Below are 22,599 nucleotides of genomic sequence, written 5' to 3' on the forward strand. Positions count from 1 at the left end.
GCTACGTGCCTCGCGCCTTTTAAGGGCTCTGTGGGCGCCAGTCCACCAAGCGCTTAACGTTCCGCCAATCACCGCACTCCCCACGGTTTGCCCCGCCCCTCGCCCGTTCTAACCAATCACTACGGAGTCGGCTTCTCTCCGCCCCTCCCGCCCGCCCCCAACCCCTCTGAGGTTAGAATCCTTCAAATTTCACTGGCGCTCAACCGCCGGGTCTCAGCCTGAATTTATTTTTAGCTCCGGGCGAGCAGCCCCGCCCTCGGCTCCGCCTCCTAGCCGCCCCCAATCGGAGATGGAGTTTCCGCTGCGTCATCGCGCGGGCGGGCGGGGGCTATCCAATCAGCGCCCGGGAAGAACTGGCGTAACTAAACAGCGGCGGAAGAGGGTGGGAGGGTCATGACGCAGCGAGTTTCAGTCGTGACTTTTCCGGGGGCATTTTGGCGTCCCCTTTATTTCCCCTTAAAGTAAAACGTCGCCCGACGCACCCCCGTGCGTTTCCAGGGCGGGGGTGGCCGCCGCGGCGGGGAGGGCGGTGCTGACGCGAGGCGCGGCGGGGCCGGCGGCGGCGGTCACGTGGGCGTGTTTGGGGGCGGGGCCGCGCGGCGGTTCCGGGCGGTTGGGCGCGCGAGCGAGGAGCCCAGGCAGCCGCGCCTGCCCGCGCCCGCCCGCCCCGCCCCTGGATGCCGCTCTGCCCCGGCGCGGCCGCCGCCGATCGCAGCACAGGAGCCGCCGCCGCCGCGGTTGATGTGGTTGGCCCGGGGCTGAGGAGGCCGCCAAGATGCCGCAGTCCAAGTCCCGGAAGATCGCGATCCTGGGCTACCGGTCTGTGGGTGAGTGGCGGGCGCCGCGCGGCCTCCGCGCCCGGGCCCGGCCTCGCCTGGGCGCCGGGACGCGGCGGCCCGGCCAAGTTTGGGGTCGGCGCGGCCATGTGGCGGCCGCGCGTTTCGTAACCAGCCTCCCGCGGCCGCCACCTCCATTTTGAGCCGAGGCGGCGAGGCCGGGCCCCTTGGTGGCGGCGGCGGCGGGGGCCGGCCGGGGCTCGGGAGGACGTGCCTGGGGAGGCCGCGGGCGGACGGGGAGGTGCGGGGTGGCGGGGGCCGCGGAGCCGGCGGAGGGGTCCGCTCCCGCCGGAACCGCCGCGGGGAGCCACCGCACCTGTCTCCTCTCCGCCTTTTTGCGGCTGGCTGGCGCGATCTTGCCGGCGGCCTTTCCGCCCCAAATTAAATAAAGTCCGGGGGATTTTAACAAAGGAAACAGCACCTTGGGTTTTTTCTGTCCGTGACGAAGTTCAGCGTTTTAAAGAAAACCAGGGACCTAAAGGACGTTTGGGTACCGAGGGCAAGTTTCCTACCGGAGAAACCGAAAGAGCCCTCTTCGAAAGCCCCCTAGGTGCGCCCGGCGACCCAAGTAGGAAGGTGGAGAAAACGAGATTTCCGATCTCTCGGTGTCCTATTTTTCTTCGGGAAAAATTAAGGTCAGGTACTTGGAACCGGGCTGTTGAAGTAATTCAGAAGTTTGCTGGGGTTTCCCACCCACCCCCGAAGGTTGACATCGATCTGAAACTGTTGGTGGCAGTCGCCTTTTTGCCGAGCGGGGCGGGGGGGCTGTGGCGGGGTCGGGGGTGGACCGGGTGCCGGAAGACGAGTGAGAAAACAGAACCGTTGAACTTAACCATGCTTCAGGGCGAGGCTTTATTGTCTTTGACAACCGGAAGCCTGGAGAAATTACGTTTATCTCTTCGCGTTGTGTTTAAGAAGTAACTGTCTAAGGGAAATGTGCACTTGATCTTGGGCGGGGGGTGGGGGTGACAGCGAAGGTGTGGAGTCTACGGCGATGGCAGGAGGAGGCGACAATAACCGCCATAGGCAAGCTGGTAACTGCCTGCCACCCATCGGATGAGCTCCCCGACGCCGCTTTCTGGTCTGCTTCCGCACCCCCATTTTCCACGGCCGGTGCCAGGGTCTGTGCTCTTTGACCAAGATCCGCTACAGCGTGCTTACTCATCCTTTTATCGTCTCCCTCGTCAAAGTGCGGGGGGCGGGAGGTGGAGGGATCATTAGAATGAGGGGCAGTCAGAGGCTAAGAAATGCTTGTGTAGATAGGGGGTGCCAGGAGTCAGAGGGACAACTCTTGTATGATGATGCAGTGCCAAACGATGGGTCTGTGTTGGGGGGAAGAATGGGTGAGGGCCTTAGCAGCCTCAGCTCCGAAGGAACCATGCATCACATCGAGGCTTTCAAAAATCACTAGCAGTTCACTCCCCAAATGCCCATGTGGAATGGAACCTTTATTGGCAGCCTGAGTCACCCAGCCCTTGCTTCTCGGTTCTCGTTATTTCCTCGGCTTTTTGAAGAATGGGATGGGGACCTATCCTGCCTCTTGAATAAGTTCTAATGAGATACATAGATCCACAGTGCCCATTCGTTGAGGACAGCAGTCTCTGAAAAATTTACAGGTGATCTCTACCTGTGCTGCCTATTTTCAACCTGAGAGATTGTCCTAAAGATACTGACTTACTCCTTGAAATTCTCCAGATGGTGATTCTGGTCTTCAGTAATAAGCAAGTGTAGTGTTCATTGCGGTTTTGCTAAAGCAGTTCCCCATGTCCAGTTGAAATCCATTCTGTTTGGTCTCCCCATCTAATTCTCATCTCCCTGAAGACCTGGATGTGACAGGTCACCCCTTAGCCTTCTGGTCACAAACATGTATTTTAAAGTGCTTTTGAAATACTGTGCTTAACTGGCCTGCAGTGAGATACAGACTAAGTTCTGGTCCCTGTCTCTGTGCCTTCCATATGTCATATTACCATATCCTACCTCAGGTAGTGATGATTAAAGTAAAAGGTATTTTGGAGAGGTTAAATTACTCCCAGCCTTTGCCTTTAATTTTAAAGTTGTTTACCTTTGTTAGGAACCAAGACACTTTGTGGTTTGTGGGTCTTTTGTTTCGCTGGCATCAAAAAAGGAAGTATTTCCCTGATGCTATGTACTAGCCACTCTTCCCAGAATTATTCTGTATTCAGACTTATAAGAGTTTACGGACATGTTTGCTTCCATGTGATGCTGTACTAGAGAAGTTTAAGTATACGTGTTTCTAGGTGGTGTTATTTTGTGACATGGAGCTGTTGGGTCCTACTGACTGTTGGTAAGAGAGGTAGAAAAGGGGGAGCTTGGCTGACTCTGGAGTGTGTGACTCTTGATCTCAAGAATTGAATTGTGAGTTCCAGGCCCCTGTTGGGTGGAGAGATTACTTAAAAGTAAAATCTTTTTGAAAAAGGTTCAGCTAGAAACCACACCTTTCTTAGAATGCTCTCTTAAGTATCTTATGCCAGTTTGACTAGTAGGGTACTTGTCATTGTGACTTTGTCATCTCACAAACTTTATTGTTAAAAGTTTGCTTTCAGCTAAAACTATTAAATGCTATGACTGTTTTACTTCACTTTCAAATTTTGCATTTTTTTTTAAATATTGATAAAATTACCACTGAGGAATGTGTGATTCTCAGGTAATGTAATACAATCCTTTTTCCTGAAGTACATTTCCTGTTATTTACAATGTTAAGCTTCTAAGGACACGTCACCTATAACGCAGGCTGGCTTTCTGGGAGTGCTTTGTATTGTTTTGGTGGTGGCAAATGTTCCGCGCTCCCTTAGGTCTATTGTTTCTAGTACAAACAAGTAGTCCTGTGATAGGAGGTAACTACACTTAAGTTTGAAATGTAGTATCCGGTAACAATCCTTAAGTAAAATCTGGTACCCCCTTCGCTGGAATCTTCTGCAGAGAGCTTTGATAATCTAATTTCCCATCAGACTCTAATCAGAAAATTTTTTGTCTTGTAAAAGTCTCTGAGGTTAACAAAAGGGACAGAATCACAGAAAGGTGAAAGATCATAAAAGAGAAAATGAAACAGTGCTGTGGTTTGGTAAAAGACAATTCAGAAGTAACTCAAATTATGACCTTGTCAAAATGTTTTAGGTAGTAAAGAAGGTGCACCTTTCAGTTGGATACTTCATAGGGAGAAATATCATTAAATTTGTTCCCAATAAAATACAATCCGGTTGTATTCTGATTTACTGTCTTTTTAAATTACCCTATCCTTTCCTGACACATTTCATTGAGAATGCTGAAGGTAGAACATTCTTTGCCATCTATGAAATCCTCTAGCACACGAAATTGTGTGTTCAGGCCCTCTTTAACACTTGGGCTGTGCACCTGTGGGCAGGGTAGTCCCATAGTGGCCACCTACTGAAGCTTGAAATGAACTCTTTTTTTGGTGGTGTTCATTTGTTCTGTACGAGAGGATAGCTTGCATTTGTGATTATGATATTTCAGTGCGGAATGTTGTTTTGATGTCTATGTGGGTTATATCTATCCGTAATAACCTTCATCACCCTGAAAAGAAACTCTGTACCTGTTGACTGCCCCACTCACCCCAACCCTGCATCCATTAGCCTGCGTTCTCCTTTCTATGAATTTTCCTATTCTGAGTATTTCATATAAATGGCATCATGCGTAAATGGTCTTTTGTGACGAGCCTTTTTCATTTAACATGAGTATTTTCAAGGTTCATCCATGTTCTGGCATATACCAGTAATTCTCTTTTGTTGCCAAACAATTCTGTTATTTGAACATGTCGCATTTGTCAGGTGATGGACATGTGGTTGTTTCTACATCTTGGCTATTATGAATAATGGTGTATGACCATTCCTGTGCAAATTTTTGTGTAGACATATGTTTCCATTTCTCTTGGGTATATTCCTAGGAGTGGAATTGCTGGGTCATATTTTTTTTAAGTATTTTATTCATTTGAGAGAGAGAGAGAGAGCGAGCTCGGGGGGGGGGGGGGGGTCAGTGGAAGGGGGAGAGGGAGAAGCAGACTGCCCACTGAGTAGGGAGCCCAGCGTGGAGCCCTATCCCAGGACCCCAAGATCATGACCCAAGGTGAAGTCAAACACAACTGAGTGAGCCACCGGGTGCCCTTGTGTGTAACATTTTGAGGAGCTGCTAAAACTGTTCTCCGCAGAAGCCACACCGTTTTACATTCCCGCCAATTGAACGTTGGTTTTAATTTCTTTACATCCTCATCAACACTTGTAGTTGTCTTTTTTTTTTTTTTTTTTTTTTAGCCATGCTTATGGGTGTGAAGTGGTAGCACATGAGATTTGCATATGATTTCTCCCATTCTGTGGGACTCTTTTCACTTTCTGTTGATGTGCTTTGAAGCCAAAGTTTTCAATTTTGACAAAAGTCTGGTTATTTTTTCTTTGGTGACTTGTGCTTTTGGTGTTGTGTCTAAAAAACCATTGCCTCACCAGGGCCATGGAGATTTACTACTATGTTTTCTTCTAAATGTTTTTATCATTTTAACTTGGACATACTTGATCTATGATCCCCTCAGAGTTAATTTTTGTATAAGGTAGGAGATGGGGGTATGACTTTATTCTTTTACATGGGGATGTCATGTTGTCCCGGCACCTTTTATTAAAGACTTATTGAATTATCTTGACATCTGTGTCAAAAACTAAGGGACCATAAATGTTAGAGTTTATTTTTGGATTCTGTTCCTTTGACCTGTATGTCTATCTTTATGCCAGTATCACACTGTCTTGATTGCTGTGGTTTGGTAGGAAACTTCAAGATAGGGACGTGCCAGTCTTTATACTTTAGTCTTTTTCAAGATTGTTTTGGCTGTTATGAATCCCTTGCATTTCCGTATGAATACTTAGGTCTAGATTGTCAACTTCTGCCAAACACACACACACACACACACACACACACACACGGACAAACCCACTAGGATTTTGACAGGATGTTTTATAGTTTTGTAATTATCTTTAAATGTCTGATTTTGAAACCAGCTGAATTCTCATATCTGCTTCTAAATTCATTCCACTGCAACATGTTATTGTAATGCAGTATGTGAGAGAACACCAGCCTCGCATAGATACCTAATACGGAAAGAGAGGAGTATTTTTTCTTTTTTTTAAGATTTTATTTATTAGAAGGGTGCCTGGGTGGCTCAGTGGGTTAAGCCTCTGCCTTCAGCTCAGGTCATGATCCCAGGGTACTGGGATCGAGTCCCTCAGCAGGGAGCCTGCTTCCCCCTCTTTCTCTCTCTGCCTCTCTGCCTACTTGTGATCTCTCTATCTCTGTGTCAAATAAATAAATAAAATCCTTTTTTTTTTTTTTAAGATTTTATTTATTAGAGAGAGCTCGCGAGCAAGGGGAGGGTCAAAGGGAGAGGGAGGAGCAGACTCCCCACTGAGTGCAGACCCTGATGTGGGGCTCAATCCCGTGACCCCGAGATCACCACCCAAGGGAAGTCAGGTGCTTACCTGACTGAGCTACGCAGGCGCCCCGGGAGTATTTTAACACCTTTTTCAGATAATTGTTTATATTCTTTGCTGCTCACCAGAACTCCGTAGGTGTTGGTAGTAGTGTCCCCGCCATAGGTGGTCAGTTGCCGCAGCCACCTGAAACCATGTGGAAGAATTCTCTGTTGTTATGTTGAATTCCATCGCTTATTTTGCACTTTGAATGGATCCTCTTCCCATGACTTTGATTTTGTAAGGTCAGATCTTGGTTATTTCGAAAAGAATGGTTTACTATTATGCAGATCCTTCCACATTTTGATACATTTCAACATACAAACTTTTTTTTTTTTTTAAGATTTTGTTTATTTGAAAGAAAGAGTGTGTGTGAGTGAGCCAAGGGAGGGGCAGTGGGAGAGAGACTCTCAAGCAGACACCCTATGAGCAGAGCCCGACCCTACCGGGGGCTCAGTCCCACCACCCCAAGATCGTGACCTGAGCCGAAAGCAGGAGTCGGGTGCGTCACTAACTGAGCCACCCAGGCGCCCCAACATACAGACTTTTTAATCACATTTTTTAATATCACCATCAATCTCCTTAGGGAAAAAATGTAAATATTGGGAAGCTTTAAGCTCACCATGAGTGATGCAAATCTCCCAAATTCGAATTTCCTCCTGAGGGTTTGAATGGGGTCATCGGCAGAGTGCTGCCAGTTCTACTTGAAGTGACCGTCTCCTTTCATTTCAAGAAGACGCCTGCTGAATGCAAACTGTGTGAAATAATGATCATTTTTTGGCCATTTTTGCAAGTAAAAGTGATGGTCTGTGATCAAAGTGGCTGTTTTCAGATCACTTCACAAACATGGCACACGTGCTTTGCTTCGAGACGACGGTCACGCTCCGGTATGCGGCAGCGCCCTATGTGCATCCCGTTGGGTCACACGGTATTGAAAAGGCATTGAAATGGCGTGCTTAAGGGTCAAGATAAAATTAATCGTTTTTACTGCCTCCTCAAGGACACTGTTAAGTGAAGACAGTTGGGTGTTTTCACGGCAGGTGCACGGTCGTGGAGAAAACAGTGCTTTCCCACCACCGTGCGCAGTCACGATCTGGATTCGTGCGGAGGGCCCTTGTACCGTCGGTGCAAACGTGGACGTGGTGGCAAAGGCAAATAATATCTTGGTATGGCGGTGGAAATAATTTTGACCTCATGAGCCCCCCGGAAAGGGCTCAAGGGACTCCCAGAGTGTCTCTGGCTCCACTCGGGGACTCACTGAACCACAGGACGCAGAACCTGGCTAGACCACTCGTTGTGCTTGTGCAGAATTGAGTCAAGAGTGGCTGCATGGTGGATGCTGCCCAAGGGCTGTGGTCACCACGGGCTTAGGTGACCCTTCCAGAAGAAGCCCTGTCACCTGGTAGGAGAGAGGGATGGTGAGGCAGGAAAGAACATGCATGCTTGGGAACTGAAGGAGGCAGGGGGGCTAGCGGAGAATGTTGGGGAACCAGGGAATGAAGTTGGAGGTGGTCAGGGGCCGCGGGTGAGGCAGGACCTTGCAGGAAGTTCAAGAGGCCGTTCCTTCGGAGCATAAGCAGTGGGTTACTAGAGTATGGGGAGACTCGGGGTACCTAAAGCCAGTGGACGTGGCCTCCGATTGTGGTGCAGTTTGGGGTGAGTGTCATTTTTTGATCTGATAATGACGAGGCTCCCAGAGATTAATAAAAACTTGCCACGGATGGCAGCATATCAGGACCTATGTGCGAGTAACGCGGTTTTCCCATACAAGCACGAGAATTGGGGTGTGGGGTGGGGACCTGAGTACCAACAAGATTATCACAAAATCAGAAACGGCCATCTCTACCTGTGCTTATGAAGTCAGTAATATCCAACACTTTTCTTACTTGAGGGTCTAAAATAAGACATTAACAACCTCAGTATTGCCCATGGGTGGATTGTACTTAGTTATTGGAGTACGTCAGAACTGAACTTGGACATGATTGTGCACGTTAAACCATTTTCAGGTCTTGAGTGATCACCCTTGGGAGAACCTTTATTTTTAGTTCTAGAACTATTTATCATGAAGTACCAAAGTAATAAGCCTGGAGTGATACAGTGCAAACTCGTGAGGGCCTTCATCATTAATTACTTGCTTGATTTAGAAATATAATTTAATATCAAACATAGAGATCCTGGAATACTGTTTTAGTATTCCAATATTCTTTTTTTTTTTTTGAGACTTTATTTATTTATTGACAGAGAGCGATCACAAGTAGGCAGAGAGGGGGAAGCAGGCTCCCTGCTGAGCAGGGAGCCAGATGCAGTGCTCAGTCCCAGGACCCTGAGATCATGACCTGAGCTGAAGGCAGAGGCTTACCCACTGAGCCACCCAGGCACCCCAGTATTTCAATATTCTTAAGTGTATATTGGGCCTCTGATTTTAAAAAAAGAATTCCATATAGGACATTGGAATTTGAAGACTAAACTGAGATTAATTTAGAACAGAAGCGCTAGAAGCAGAAATCTGGCGCTTTGAGGCCAAGGGAAGGCAGGGCAGTTTGAAGACCCTAATAAAAGGAACTCTCGCATGTCCTCTGTTGGTTGGTGTCCCTCTTACCTCCCTGTCCCCTCTCCCTCATTTCTCTTTTTGTTGTGCTTACTTGCTTGTAGAAAGACTCCTCAGGGACTTTTGAAACGGAAATTGGTGTTTTAACAAGATATGTGATCCTGCTTCTCGCAAGATCAAAAGTTGATTGTTAACTCTGCGGCGTCAGGGAAAATAATTTGTGCACGTGGAGATGAAATACCAGCTCTTACAGTTAATGTTGTTTGATGAAATGAAAATGCTTTTCTAGGACTTGTATTAGATATAAATGCATCCAGCTGACATTTTGCTGGTTTTCAAATCTAAATCACATTCAGAATTTATTTTAAAGAGAATATTTCTTTTAAGATTTTATTTTTATTTATTTGACAGATAGAGAACACAAGTAGGCAGAGAGGCAGGCAGAGAGGAGGAAGCAGGCCCCCTGCTGAGCAGAGGGCCCGATGCGGGGCTCGATCCCAGGACCTGGGATCATGACCCAAGCCGAAGGCAGAGGCCCTAACCCACTGAGCCACCCAGGTGCCCCTAAAGAGAATATTTTTAAATATAGGTTCTTCTTCTCTTCTTTTTTTTTTAAGATTTTACCGATCTAGGGCACCTGGGTGGCTCAGTTGGTCAAGCAACTGCTTTGGCTCAGATCATGATCCTGGAGTCTCAGGATCAAGTCCCATATGGGGCTCCCTGCTCAGCGGGAAGTGTGCTTCTCCCTCTGACCTCTCCCCCTTGCGCTTTCTCTCTCTCTAATAAAATCTTTTAAAAAAAAATATTGGTATATGGGGGTGCAGTTTGAGCAAGAGTTTAAGAACAGAAGGAGGGAGGGGCGCCTGGGTGGCTTAGTGGGTTAAAGCCTCTGCCTTCGGCTTGGGTCGTGATCCCAGAGTCCTGGGATCGAGCCCCGCATCGAGCTCTCTGCTCAGCAGGGAGCCTGCTTCCTCCTCTCTCTCTGCCTGCCTCTCTGCCTACTTGTGATCTCTGTCAAATAAATAAATAAAATCTTAAAAAAAAAAAAAAAAGAAGAAGAACAGAAGGAGGGAGAAGCAGACTCCCCGCTGAGCAGGCGGCTGGATGTGGGACTTGGTCCCGGGATTCTGGGATCATGACCTGAGCAGATGGCAGCTGCTTAACCACCTGAGCCACCCAGGTGTCCTGGTTCTTTTTATTCTTGTTCATGACTTGTATAGGTGCCTGAGTAAAAAACATAAGTGGCAAAATTCAACCATGGTGGCTGACCTCGAGGGGAGGAAGGCTTAAGATGACCTTGGTACACTGGACTCACCAAGGTCAAATGTGACTCTTTGTGGCTGGAGGGCAAGTGGGAAAACACTGGAATCTCTGGTCCCCACGCTAGACAGGAGTTACACGTGAGAGGGTGACTCTCTGACCAGGCTTATGTGGCCTTGAGTATCCCGGCGGGGGCAGCCGGGAGGACGCCGGACTCTGGAGACCTGAGTGCTCTGTGAACGAAGTTTGGGCTGGAATGTTACTGAGACGGCTACGGGAGCAAAGGACAACCTGAAATGTCAAGTCGTGAGGCGTCTGAGCACTGTGGTCGGTTGAGTGGCCAACTCTTGGTTTCAGCTCAGGTCATGATCCTGGGGTCCTGGGTTCGAGCCCCACATCCGGCTCTGCACTCATTGTGGAGTCTGCTTCAGGATTCTCTCTCTCTCTCTCTCTCTCTCTCTCTCCCCGCCCCTCATCCTCAGCCCCCATCCCAGCTCATGTACACATACTCTCTCAAATAAATCTTTAAAAGAAAGAAAGAAAGAAATCTAAAGTCTTTTGTTTGTGTTTCAGAAAAGGTCCCCTGAGTGCCCGCAGGTTGAGGACCCGGGTCCATTTTCCCAGCTTGTTAGTTACCCAGCATGTTAGTTACCCAGCACTCCTTCAGACTGGCAAGTAGAGCGGTCTCTTCAGTGCTGGGTGTCACGTGTCGGGGAGCAGTGCCAGCTTAGAGGAGTGCTTCTTGGAGGTCATGAGCTTTCCCTGAAACCACAGGCGTATTTTCTGAGGAAGGAGTTGGCGTCTGTCAGCTATCCAAAGGACTCCATTCCCCCGAAAGATTGAGTTGCTGGAATGACGGGTTGAAGGGGACACTATGGATTCGGTGACATGTTACTTAGGTGATCGTTAGACGTTCAAATCAGTCCCTACCGTGTGCCAGACACTGTGTACTTAGCCACAGAGGCAAAGACAGTCCTGCTGCCTGCCCTCAGGGAGCTTCGTCTGGGGAGGGAGGCCCGGGAGACAGTACTGCTACTACTAATAATGGTTTTTTAAAGCATTAGTGGTATGGGGCATCCTTAAACACCGTGAGGTGCGTACTCTTAGGATGGTGAAGATGATGCCTGTTTTGCAGATGAAGAGATGAGCGACAAAAAGGTTAAATGGATTTGCCCAAGGTCAAACGTGAAGTAGCTGAGCCAGGATCTGAATTTCCGCCCTCGTCCAGAGCCAGCACTCTCTTTGGGCTGCTACCCAGATGATTGGGCTAAATGCTTCAAGAGAAATCCTCGAAGGGAGAACTCCTGTAACCATGCACAGGGGTGGAGAAAGGTCCCTAAAGAACTGTCATGAGAGCTGGAGTTAGCCTGGCAGAGGTGCGGGGTGAGTGGGGTAGGAAGGACAGAGCCTTACGGTCCAAAGGAGCAGCACACGCCAAGGATGAGTGGATTTTGGCTCAGTGTGGCTGGACCTGGGAACAGTGAACGAGGCCAAGAGGAGTAGGATGTGATTGGGCAGGGAGGGGTTATCCGTGTGCCCACTGCCTACCAAGAACAGCCTGGAGGGCCTTATTGTGCAAGTTTTAGACTCTTCCCTAGAAATGGAGGAAAGTCACTGACGGGTTTTAAGCAACAGATAAGATGATCCTCTACGCCAGGATGGACAATCTTCTGTACGGAAATTGTAAATTATGTATTATATACTGTACTGTTGCAGTAAAGTGATCTAGAGAAAAGAAAACGTCACTGGGAAGAGCACAAGGAAGAGGAAATACACGTATAGTGCTGTAGTGTCATTTATCGGAAAACCTGCATATCCGTGGACCTGCGCAGTTCGCACCCGTCTCCTGGAGTCCGTCCGCTGCCGACTCCTCTCGGAGCAAGCAAGCGCTGTAGACAGTACATCAGTGAGTGTGGCCGTGTGCCGTGCAACCGTATTTACAGACACTGACATTTGAGTTTCATCCAATTTTTACATCGTGAAATATTACTGATTTTTTTTTTTCAGCCAGTTGAAATTTTTTTTTCAGCCACTTTTAGATCCTGGGCTATAGTTTGCTGATCTTCCTGGTGTGTATCCTCAAGAAGACCCCTCCCTCTGGCGGCTCTGGGAGGGGGGTGGGGCAGTCAGGGAATGGAAGTGCCAGGACCAGCCGCGTACTGAAGTTCATGTGCCAAGGTGTCAGACACAGGTGCAGTACGGGCAGGACAATGAGGCGGAGCTGAGAAGTGACAAGGGGGGAGTCGCCAAGAGGAGATGTTAAGGAGGACCTCCAGGCGGTTCACACGAGGCCCTGAGTGAACAACTGTGCCCTTGGCTAAAGGGAGAAGGGGTACACCAGGATTTGGGGGTGGGCCACATTCATTTGTGTACTGCTAGATCTACCTACTCACCTTGCTTTCTGGCTGTAGAGGCCCTAGCAGGGACCCACACAGTTCCCATGGTCCTAGAGCAGGTGGCTGTGCCTGCATTTGGGCCGCCGGAGGGTGTGCTGCTCCTGGGTGGTCATGTCACCTGCGGCTGTGCCCAGACATGCCTTCCTGCTGCGGCGTTGTCTCCCTGCTGCCTTGGAAACAGGAGGTTGCAAGACCCGTTGGACCCTGCGCTCCCACATTGCTCGCTCCGCCAGGCAGGGGTGCTAGGACTCATGTCTGTCTCCAAGGACGTTCCTTGCTTTGGGGAGACGGGGAGTCGGGCTTCATCTCTAGACTACTTCTTTCCTATTTTTCTGGTTTTTTTTTAAAGTAGGCTTCGCACCCATTGTGGAGCCCAAGGCAGGGCTTGAACTCATGATCCTGAGGTCAAGACCTGAGCCTAGATCAAGAGTCAGACTCTTGGGGTGCCTGGGTGGCTCAGTCGGTTAGGTCTCTGCCTTCCGCTCAGGTCATGATCTCAGGGTCCTGGGATCGGGCCCCGCATCAGGCTCTCTGCTTGGCAGAGAGCCTGCTTCCTCCTCTCTCTCTGCCTGCCTCTGCCTACTTGTGATCTCTCTCTGTCAAATAAATAATAAAATCTTAAAAAAAAAAAAAATCAGACTCTTAACTGACTAAGCCACCCAGGTGCCTCTAGACTTTTTCATTGTACATAATTGCTACCAAAATATGTGAAATGTGTTTTTATAAAAGAAATTGTTTTCTTAATCCAACCATGTTTCTGGATGACTATTATCCTAAAAAATTGGACTACACACAAAATAGACATAGCTTCCATTTCTTAAACTCTGGAAGTCTTTTTGGTAGGCAGCTAAGTCTATACGAGTAGGATGTTTCCAGTACCCTTAAAACCATGGCGTAGAGCGGCATTGTCCATCAGAAATACAGTGTAAGCCATCTAGGGAATTTAAAATTTTCCAATAACCACATAAAGCAATAAGAAGGAATGGTTGAAATAATTTAAGTATATGTTTAATTTAGCCCAGTATGTCCAAAATATTGTTTCAGTGTATACTGAATATTTTTTATATTGTCACTTTTTTTATGCAAAGCTTTGAAATCTTATATATGTTTTACATTATGTATGATGCATCTCAGGACCAGCCACGTTTCAAGTGTCCACTGCCCACTGGCTCCCCACAGTGGGACAGCACGGGAGTAGGGAGGAGTGAATTGGTGGTCATAAATGGATCATTGTAGAGTCTTTTTTTTTTTTTTAAAGATTTTATTCATTTATTTGACAGAGATCACAAGTAGACAAAGAGGCAGGCAGAGAGAGAGAGGGGGAAGCAGGCTCCCCGCTGAGCAGAGAGCCTGATGCGGGGCTCAATCCCAGGACCCTGAGATCATGACCTGAGCCGAAGGCAGTGGCTTAACCCCACTGAGCCACCCAGGTGCCCCATCATTGTAGAGTCTTAAAGAACTTTTTGAAGAAATAATTTTTATAAGTAACCATTTGTGCTGATGACTATCTCATTTCATTTTCCTAATTTCTTTTTTTTTTTTTTTTTTTTTAAGATTTTATTTATTTATTTGACAGAGAGATCACAAGTAGACAGGGAGGCAGGCAGAGAGAGAGGAGGGAGCAGGCTCCCTGCTGAGCAGAGAGACTGATGCGGGACTCGATCCCAGGGCCCTGAGATCATGACCCCAGCCGAAGGCAGCGGCTTAACCCACTGAGCCACCCAGGCGCCCCTCATTTTCCTAATTTCTTATTACTCATTTTGATGAGTCTTAAACTATATGTTCTTTAATATATTAAAGATTGTGTTGTAATTTGAGAATTTATCTCATTTGCTTTTCCCTAGCCCTTTTCCTCCCTGGACCCTGGGCTTCTCTCCACTTTTGGCCATATGTGTAGCAAAATTCTTTCTTCGTTGCTGCCGAATACTGAATTTCCTGCAGTTTATCATGTCTGTTCCTGCCTTCCGGCTCGGCTGTATCTTTGAATCATCCCAGGGAAATGGATCTCCTGTTTTAAAACTCTTCAGGGAGATAGTTTCATAGTTTTCTTGGCAGAATTTTGTTTTTCTTTTAGTTTAATAACCCTGACAGTTAATAAAAGCCTTCCATTTATGTAACTCAAATCTTTGTTTTATTATAAACTTACCTCTTGTGTTCTCCGTGGCGTACATGTGGTAGCATCATGCTTGGCAGTGGTGGGCACCCAGGAAGTATTTGAATGAGGAATAACTATGAACCAGTTTTGCTCGGTCATTCTGTCTTGTGTTTGTCGTAATAATAATTGCACCTTCATTTTTTTCTCACCTAGCATCTTTTTTTAAAAGTCAGGAAGGGGGTGTGAGAAAGAATGAGATGATGTCAGCCCTGGTTAACTCATAGGAACAAATGAGATAATTCATAGGAAAATGTATAAACTTAAAACGGTGTCTGGCTCGTAGGTCCTGGTGAACAATTGAATTTTGGATTCCCTGCATCACATGCCTTCCTCTGACTCTGATGGAGATGTTGTAGGGTGGGTTCATGTATTAGGATCATGGCCAACACAGAACACACAAGGATTCTTCATGCGCTCCCTTTTTAAATTAGAATGGTGAGGTCAGTGTATGTTTTGCAGGCTTCCTTGGTGACCCTAACGTATATGCCTGTCACCTAACGCCCTCAGTAAAGCAACAGCCTGCTGTTGACAGAACCACTCATCTTTCCCTGACGTGGGTACGGTTCTTGAGTAAGCATCTAATTGGCATTGCGTTTCGTGTGGAGAACACATTGGTGAACCTTCGTACAGTTCATTGTTATTCTAGCCTTTTCTATGACGATCTGTTCAGGTTGCCGTCCCTTTATAACCGCACCTTCTGCTGTTTGCTGACTGGGTTGCTCTGTTGATGTCCCTCCTCTTGGTGGTTCCCAGAGAAAGACCTTCCTGGAATTCACGCCGTGTCCCTGTGACACTCTTGAATCCGCAGAATGCCGCAGAGATGACAGTGGGCCGGTGCCAGGCTTTACTCCTTCAGAAATCAGCAGCTTCTGCTTTTGTGTTCTCTGGAGCTACAAGGAACACGTGGGCGTGCTAGGCGAGGAGGATGTGTGGGCGATGGAAGGCCCCGCCAGCCCAGCTGAGGCTCGCTACCCCCCAGTGCCACCAGGGAGTGACTGATGGCCAGACCAGCAGAGGGCCCAGCTGAGCCCAGCCTCGGTTGTAGAATTCGGGAACAGAGGACGTGGTTGTCGGTATTAGCCACTGAGTTTTGGGGTGGTTTGTTACACAGCAGTGGATGACGGAGCGGTTGGTAGTTCACTGCTGGGGAGTGGGATTTTTTTTTTTTTTCTTCTTTGCTTTTTTTTTTTTTTTTTTTTTTTTTTTTTTTAAGTTATCTCTGCACCCAGCTTGGGGTTCAAACTCGCAATCCTGAGATCAAGAGTCGTACGTACGCTCCACCAACCGAGCCAGCCAGGCGCCCCTGTCACATTATTTTGAGGCTTGAGCTGAAGTAGTTGTTAGTATCTTTCATTTTCTTAGATTACAGATTAATTTATTAGCTGTAATTATTGAATGCCTTTGTCTCCCAAGCTGATTATTTTAGTCTTAAGAGCAGTTAATAGTATTACTACAAATAGGGACATTTAGCAAGAACTTACGATGTACCAGCTTTTCCACGCATATTTTTCATGGAAACCTCACAGCAATCTGTAAGGTAGTGACTGGTGTTATCTCCAGTTTACAAACAAGGAAACAGACTCAGGAAAACTGCCTGCAGTGACATAGCTAATCACCATACTGTTCCGCTTAGTGAAAAATAGTAAATGTCTTCCTCTTTTTTATACTTTTCTAAATCAACTTTTATTGATGTATAATCTACATATAATAAAGTATGCATTTCAAGTGTTAAAGTTACATGAGTTTTGATAGATTTATTCACCTGTGCAACCATTACTCCAAAATACAAAATATTTCTATCACCCCAGAACATTCCCTCGTAGCCCAGCCCCACTCCCAGGCAAGCATCGATCTGCTTCCTGTCACCATGGATTGGCTTTCCTTGTTGTACAGTTTCATATAGATGGAATCATAGAGTGAGTACTCTGTTTGGCTGCTTTCAAAAAACGTGATAGTTTTTAGATTGATCCGGTTGTCACACGCCTAAGTGGTTTCTTTTTAATCACTGAGTAATAGTCCCTCGTATGGCTACGCCATGGTCTGTTTCTCCTGTCGCCTGTGAATCGTTTCCAGTATTTAACTACTAAGAGCAAAGCTGTGAGAACCATTTTTTTTTTAAAGATTTTTTTTTTTTTATTTATTGGACAGAGAGAGACACAGCAAGAGAGGGAACATAAGCAGGGGCAGAGGGAGAGGGAGAAGCAGACTCCCTGCTGAGCAAGGAGCCCAACACGGGGCTCGATCCCAGGACCCCGGGATCATGACCTGAGCCAAAGGCAGTCGCTTAACCAACTGAGCCACCCAGGTGCCCCGTGGGAACCATTTCTTACGTCTTTGTGGACATGCAGTCATTCGGTAAATACCTCAGACTGGTGTCGCACAGGCCGCGTATATGTAAGTGTGTAATTTTGTTGGAAACTGCCAAACTGTTTCCCAATATATCTGTACCATTTTACACTCCCACCAGCAACAGACGAGAGTTCCAGCCTCCCTGATGCTCGGTATCCTGGAACGCTTTAACCTCAGCCATGCTAATGCTGTGGTGGTGGTTTTGTTTGAATTGTCCAGTGACTTAGGGAGGGGAGCAACTTGTCCTTTACCTCTTGGTAATTCGTAGAGCTTTGTGAGGTGTCTGTTCGAGTCTTCTTGCCTCTTTTATTGGGTTCCTTTTGAGTTATTTTGAATAACAGACACAGAAAGGTGCTCAGTGGTTGCGGGGGGCTGGGGAGCGCCCAGGGGAATGGAGGGGACGGCTGACAGGTATGGGGTTCCTTTTTGGAGTGATGAAAATGATTCAGAATTGGTTGTGGTGAGGACGGCACAGCCCTGTCGATATACTAAAAAGTTAATTGTACTCTTTAAGTGGTTACATTATATAGTATCTGAATTCCATCATCATAAAGTTGTTTAAAATCGAAAGGCAAAACAAGTGTCTTCGTCTCCTGGGGTGGCAGCGAAGAGCCCCGCAGACGGCAGGTTGTGACAGACCTTTATCATCTCACAGCTCTTGGCTCAGAAGCATGAAGTCGAGGTGTGGGCAGGGCCCTGCCTCCTCGGAAGGTGCGCGGGAGGGTATGTTCCAAGCCTCTCTCCTTGGCTTGGATGTATTTAAATGTTTCAGAGGCGCCATTCATCAACCGCACAGAATGGAGTAAAGCAGTAGAAACCATGAATGTGTTCACGGCTATTTCAGGGGGAGGATTTAGAGGAGAACTGGGGGGACATGGGATCCAGAACACTAGGAGCCAGAAGAGCATTTGCGGGAATAAGAGATGCGCACAGCAGGGGACCTCTGAGGTTAGGCACCGCCTCCGAAGCAAGCTGCACCCCAGTGGCTCTTCTTAAATATTCTTTAAATACTTAGGACGTGAGCTGCTGGAAGGAACTGGAGGCTATGGGGACATCCTGGAGGCTGGAAGAGAAAAGTGACCTAGGGTGATCAGTTAAATTTGAATTTGTTTCCTGAGGACAGGACTTAAGTTTTAGGGTGCAGTGGAAAGGGGCAGGGTGGGGGAGGGTAGAGCTTGTTAATACTCCCAGAGGGTTTGGTTGGGGCCCGAGGATTTGCATTTGTAATAGGTCACCCTGGGATGCTGCTGGGGGAACTACATTTTCACTACTCCTCTCTGCAGAGGCCTCCTAAAGCCTTGGGACGGCGGGAGTGAGGGGTGGGGGGGCCTGGAAAGACCAGAGATTGAGAATAGCTGCTAACCAACAGGACTACAGGGTTTGTCTGAGGCAGAGCTCAACAGGCTCACCAAAGGCAAATGATTAGATTGAAATCAGAGGGTTTTTTCAAGGAGCCCAGAGAAAGGAAATTGGAGGATAGACAAGATAGTAGTGAACGGTGATTTATCTCGGAGCTTAAAGTGATGGGCAAGGAAGTGAAAGGTGGTAGAGATTGGAGATTCAGGATATGATTGTTGAGAGTAGTGTATTTCTGACCTTTGTGACTGCTGCCTTATAACTTGATTATTCAAAGTCCGCTCCGATGTTCTTTCTTTAAGAACAGTGCTGATGTCTGGGCGGCTCAGTGAAGCCTCTGCCTTCGGCTCAGGTCATGATCTCTGGGCTCTGGGAAAGAGCCCCACATGGGGCTCTCTGCTCAGCAGGGAGTCTACTTCTCCCTCTGTGTGCGCGCTTCCCCCAAATAAATAAAATCTTTATTTAAAAAAATAAAAACAGTGCTGATCATGGCTCAGTATATTAATTTACAGCCGGGTTTGACAATGTTGGGTTACAGCCCCTGGTTTGACAATGTTGCTTCCAGAGATGTCCTGGAGAGGAATCAGAAAGTAAGGGTGCTGGGAGAATGTGCCGTCCTGCTTGGGATTGGTAGGAGGGAGGCTGCAAACGAGGGGGGGTCTTCTGGGAGGGGCAACCAGCCCGTGTTTCATGATATGCGCACGAGGTGGTATGGAGGGAATTATCGGTGGCAGTTCCGGTGACGCTTTGAAGCTAAACCATCTTGTACATGTGGACAGCAGGGTCCCGTAAGGTGATGTGGAGAATTTGAGGTGAAAAGGAAAGCAGTCCTCGGGATGGATTGTGTCCCAGATACATCACACTGTTCCCAGTGGACCCTTGCGCCGAATGATTTCACAGACTAGTTGGTAGATTGAAACCTACTCCTCCCCATTATGTCCCAGTGAACAAGGAACGTGTCCGCTGTTCCATAGAGTGCTGGTTGGGGGAGGAGAGATAGAGTTAATACATGAAAATAGTGTGGGTTTTTAGAAGAATAATCATGATGGGGCACCTGGGTGGCTCAGTGGGTTAAAGCCTCTGCCTTCTGCTTGGGTCATGATCTCAGGGTCCTGGAATCGAGCCCCGAATCAGGCTCTCTGCTCAGCAGGGAGCCTGCTTCCCCCTCTCTCTCTGCCTGCCTCTCTGCCTGCTTGTGATCTCTCTCTGTCAAATAAATAAGTAAAATCTTCAAAGAAAATAATCATGACAACTAGTTTAGAATTAATCTGAAAGCCCTTAAAATGTTTTCTATACAGTGCCTGTTTTGCAGCAGTCACGAGTGTGAGCAGTTCGGTCAACAACCTTGCAGGTGTGTCTTGCAAAGTGAAAATACCAGGTGAACAAACTTACTGGCCGTATTATCCTCGGCAAGAAATTCATAAACGCTGTGTTTACCTGGTAGACGTTTAGAAGAAACTTACTAAAAATGATCTGTAGGATTTTTTAAAAGTTAAGGTGGTTTTTAGTCTGGCGGAAGAATATTTGGAAGGTAGTTGTGGGCTGCTGGGATACATTGTTTTCATACCTTTTTAGTACTGTTATCATCCTAAAAGGAGTGATCCGTGCCTCTCTCTGCAGTGATAACACACATCTGGTAAGTGCTGCCTTCCAGTTTGTTTCAGATCCCTCCTGTGTTGTCTTAGCATTCCTCCAGAGAGTTGATCTGGAATTTGAAGTCCCCTCAGGTTGTACTAATTTATGAGCCTACTGAGAGAGAGGATGAAGCACCTTCAGGAAATAACTAGTCTTCCAGAATCTGAATCTAATGAACGCAAAGGCCACAGTAAACATGTGAGATTATAATGGGGGAGGGGCTTGTTAAATGTGATCAAGTGAAGAACGTCATCGGTACCCTCGTCACTAACACGAACAGTACACTAACCGTGTACACTAACAGTGGCCCCACGTAGCTGCAGGCGAACTGCACAAAAGCTTGACCAAAGAGCCAAGCTGCTGCTTTAGAGGACGATGGTATCCCCAAAAGCCAGAAATTGCTGGAACCAGGACTGGGAACATGAGGAACAGTGGGATTTGTTGACTAAGAGTAATATGAAAATTTCAACACTAGTTGTTTAATAATTCTGCTTTTTAATGGAAACAGCCAAATACCCTGCTGTGTCATGTCAGCAAATGTAGTCTTCCTGTCCCTTCTTAATTTAAATAATTAATGATCTCCCCTTAGGGGAGAGAACCCGGGAGGAGAGACCCAGGGGAGGCCCAGGCTTCTCCACGGTCCTGCCTCCGCTAATGGATGGTCCCTTTCTCCTAGGACCAAGCTGATTGAGAAAGCCAGTCTGCTCCCTAAAGACGAGGCTTTTAAATTCAGGCGTCCCAGTTATGCGTGAAGATGGGAGTTTGCTGTCACCCTGCTTCGTGATTTGGGCGGGGCCACACTGTCTGCTTATGCCGGAAGGATTCTTGGTGTTTTTCAAGTCAAATGTTAACTGAGCATGTCAGAAAATTTCTGCCCTTCGTGGTGCAAACAAGGAACTCGATACGTACCAATAATTGTATTTTTATTTATTTTTTTTATTTTTTTTTAAAGATTTTATTTATTTATTTGACAGACAGAGATCACAAGTAGGCAGAGGCAAGCAGAGAGAGAGGAGGAAGCAGGCTCCCCACTGAGCAGAGAGCCGGATGCGGGGCTCGATCCCAGAACCCTGGAATCATGACCTGAGCCGAAGGCAGAGGCTTTAACCCACTGAGCCACTCAGGCGCCCCAATAATTGTATTTTTAAAACTTCGTCCACTTGTTTATCTAAAACTCCATTGTTGTACTTAATCTCATGCGATCTTATTTAATGTAACTTTCTTCAATTTCCTGTGACAGTGGCAGAGATCCTTGTCCCCGTCCCTTGAGTCCTGCAGCAAGGCCGGTCCTTGACAGCTGTTGTGTCCTCTTGGGCTTACCAAGTGGACCATACTTTTAACCCCTTTCTTTCACCATTTTTAATTCAGTTCTACTTTGGAAAAGGTGTAAAAATCGTTTTAATCACTTGTAAGTCTTGCCCATTTATCTTGAGAAAAAACTACCTCCTGCTTTCTTCCTTCCGGCTGCCCATTTACAAGCCAGCAGACCCCCGGTAGCCTACAGAAGTGCACCAGAGTGCCTGGAAGCACTCTTCAGAAGCCTCAAAGAAGTCTCTTTTCTCTTTTGTCTAATTTCTTTTGCTTCAAGCCATAGCATTCAGCATAAATTAAGAATTTTCTTATTCCTTTGAATTTTTCAGTTTTGCTAACAACTTAATAGAAGTTTTTCCCTTGCTATTTCCTTGCATAAAATACTTGTGCTGTATTTGAAGCCAAATGCTGTGTATGAGCTAGCCTAGGTCACATGCTGTCTTTGCAACACGATCCTTTCGCAGGGTGTGAGCCCCTGGACGACCCCTGCCTCCTGTAGGGCACGGGCGGGACAATGAAAGGCAACCAAACAAACTGGACAGAGCCGTTTCTTTATTCCTGTTGAACGGTGTTTCCTGGGCACGTGTGTATATAGGATTGAGAGCTTGTGTAGTATCTGGAACGTATGAGCATGCCCCGAGGGCACGTAAGTTTTCATTTCATTCATTTGTTCTGGAAAGAGAGCGTCTGCAGTGCCTTGGCCACCATACTGGTCTCGGTGGGCCAGTGAGTTGCAGAGAATGTGGGATAACGTCAGGCCCTAGAAAGAAACAAAGCAGGACGGCTGTGACAGATGCCTGGGAGGGGGGGCGCACCGCCGCACGGCCGTGGGGTGATCTTAGCAGAGGCATCTGAAGAAGGGACGTCTGATCCCAGACCAGAATAATGACAAAGTGAGTCATATGTGTGGAGCCCTGCGGAGGTGGCCGGGGCAGAGGGACGGGGGATGTGAGTGGAGCCCGGGAGGGTCTGGACGGAGGAATGGTGGCTACAGAGAGGTTGGGGCCATGGGCAGAGCAGGACCTGGGCAGGGAGGGCCTGGTGTTGTGGGCCTGGTTAGGAGTTGGGGATTTATTCTAATCGCACTGAGGATTTTAAGCGGGGAGGTGACGAGTAATTGTCAGAAGCTCTTGGAGGCTGCTTTGTAGAGAACGAGTTCAGGTTTTAATAATTCCAGAAATACTTTGAACTGTGTGTTTCCCGGCTCATGAGGAGTAAAATGGGCCTGCCAACTTAGGGGTTTTCTAGTTGTCTCCCCACAGCTCCC

At 47.4% G+C, this 22,599-nt stretch overlaps 1 protein-coding gene across 1 annotated transcript in view; it reads left to right on the plus strand.

The window, feature by feature from the left end:
* Window positions 1-644: 644 nt before the first annotated feature.
* The window catches only part of RHEB (Ras homolog, mTORC1 binding), a 43,715-nt gene continuing 21,760 nt past the window's right edge, over window positions 645-22,599 (plus strand). The window contains exon 1 of the mRNA XM_032840118.1: window positions 645-827. Within this exon, the coding sequence (XP_032696009.1) occupies window positions 776-827 (52 nt within the window). The 5' untranslated portion in view covers window positions 645-775. The remainder of the gene's footprint in view (window positions 828-22,599) is intronic.

Source organism: Lontra canadensis, unplaced genomic scaffold (genome assembly GCF_010015895.1).
Source record: "Lontra canadensis isolate GAN:19392208 unplaced genomic scaffold, GSC_riverotter_1.0 scaffold111, whole genome shotgun sequence".
NCBI lineage: Eukaryota > Metazoa > Chordata > Mammalia > Carnivora > Mustelidae > Lontra > Lontra canadensis.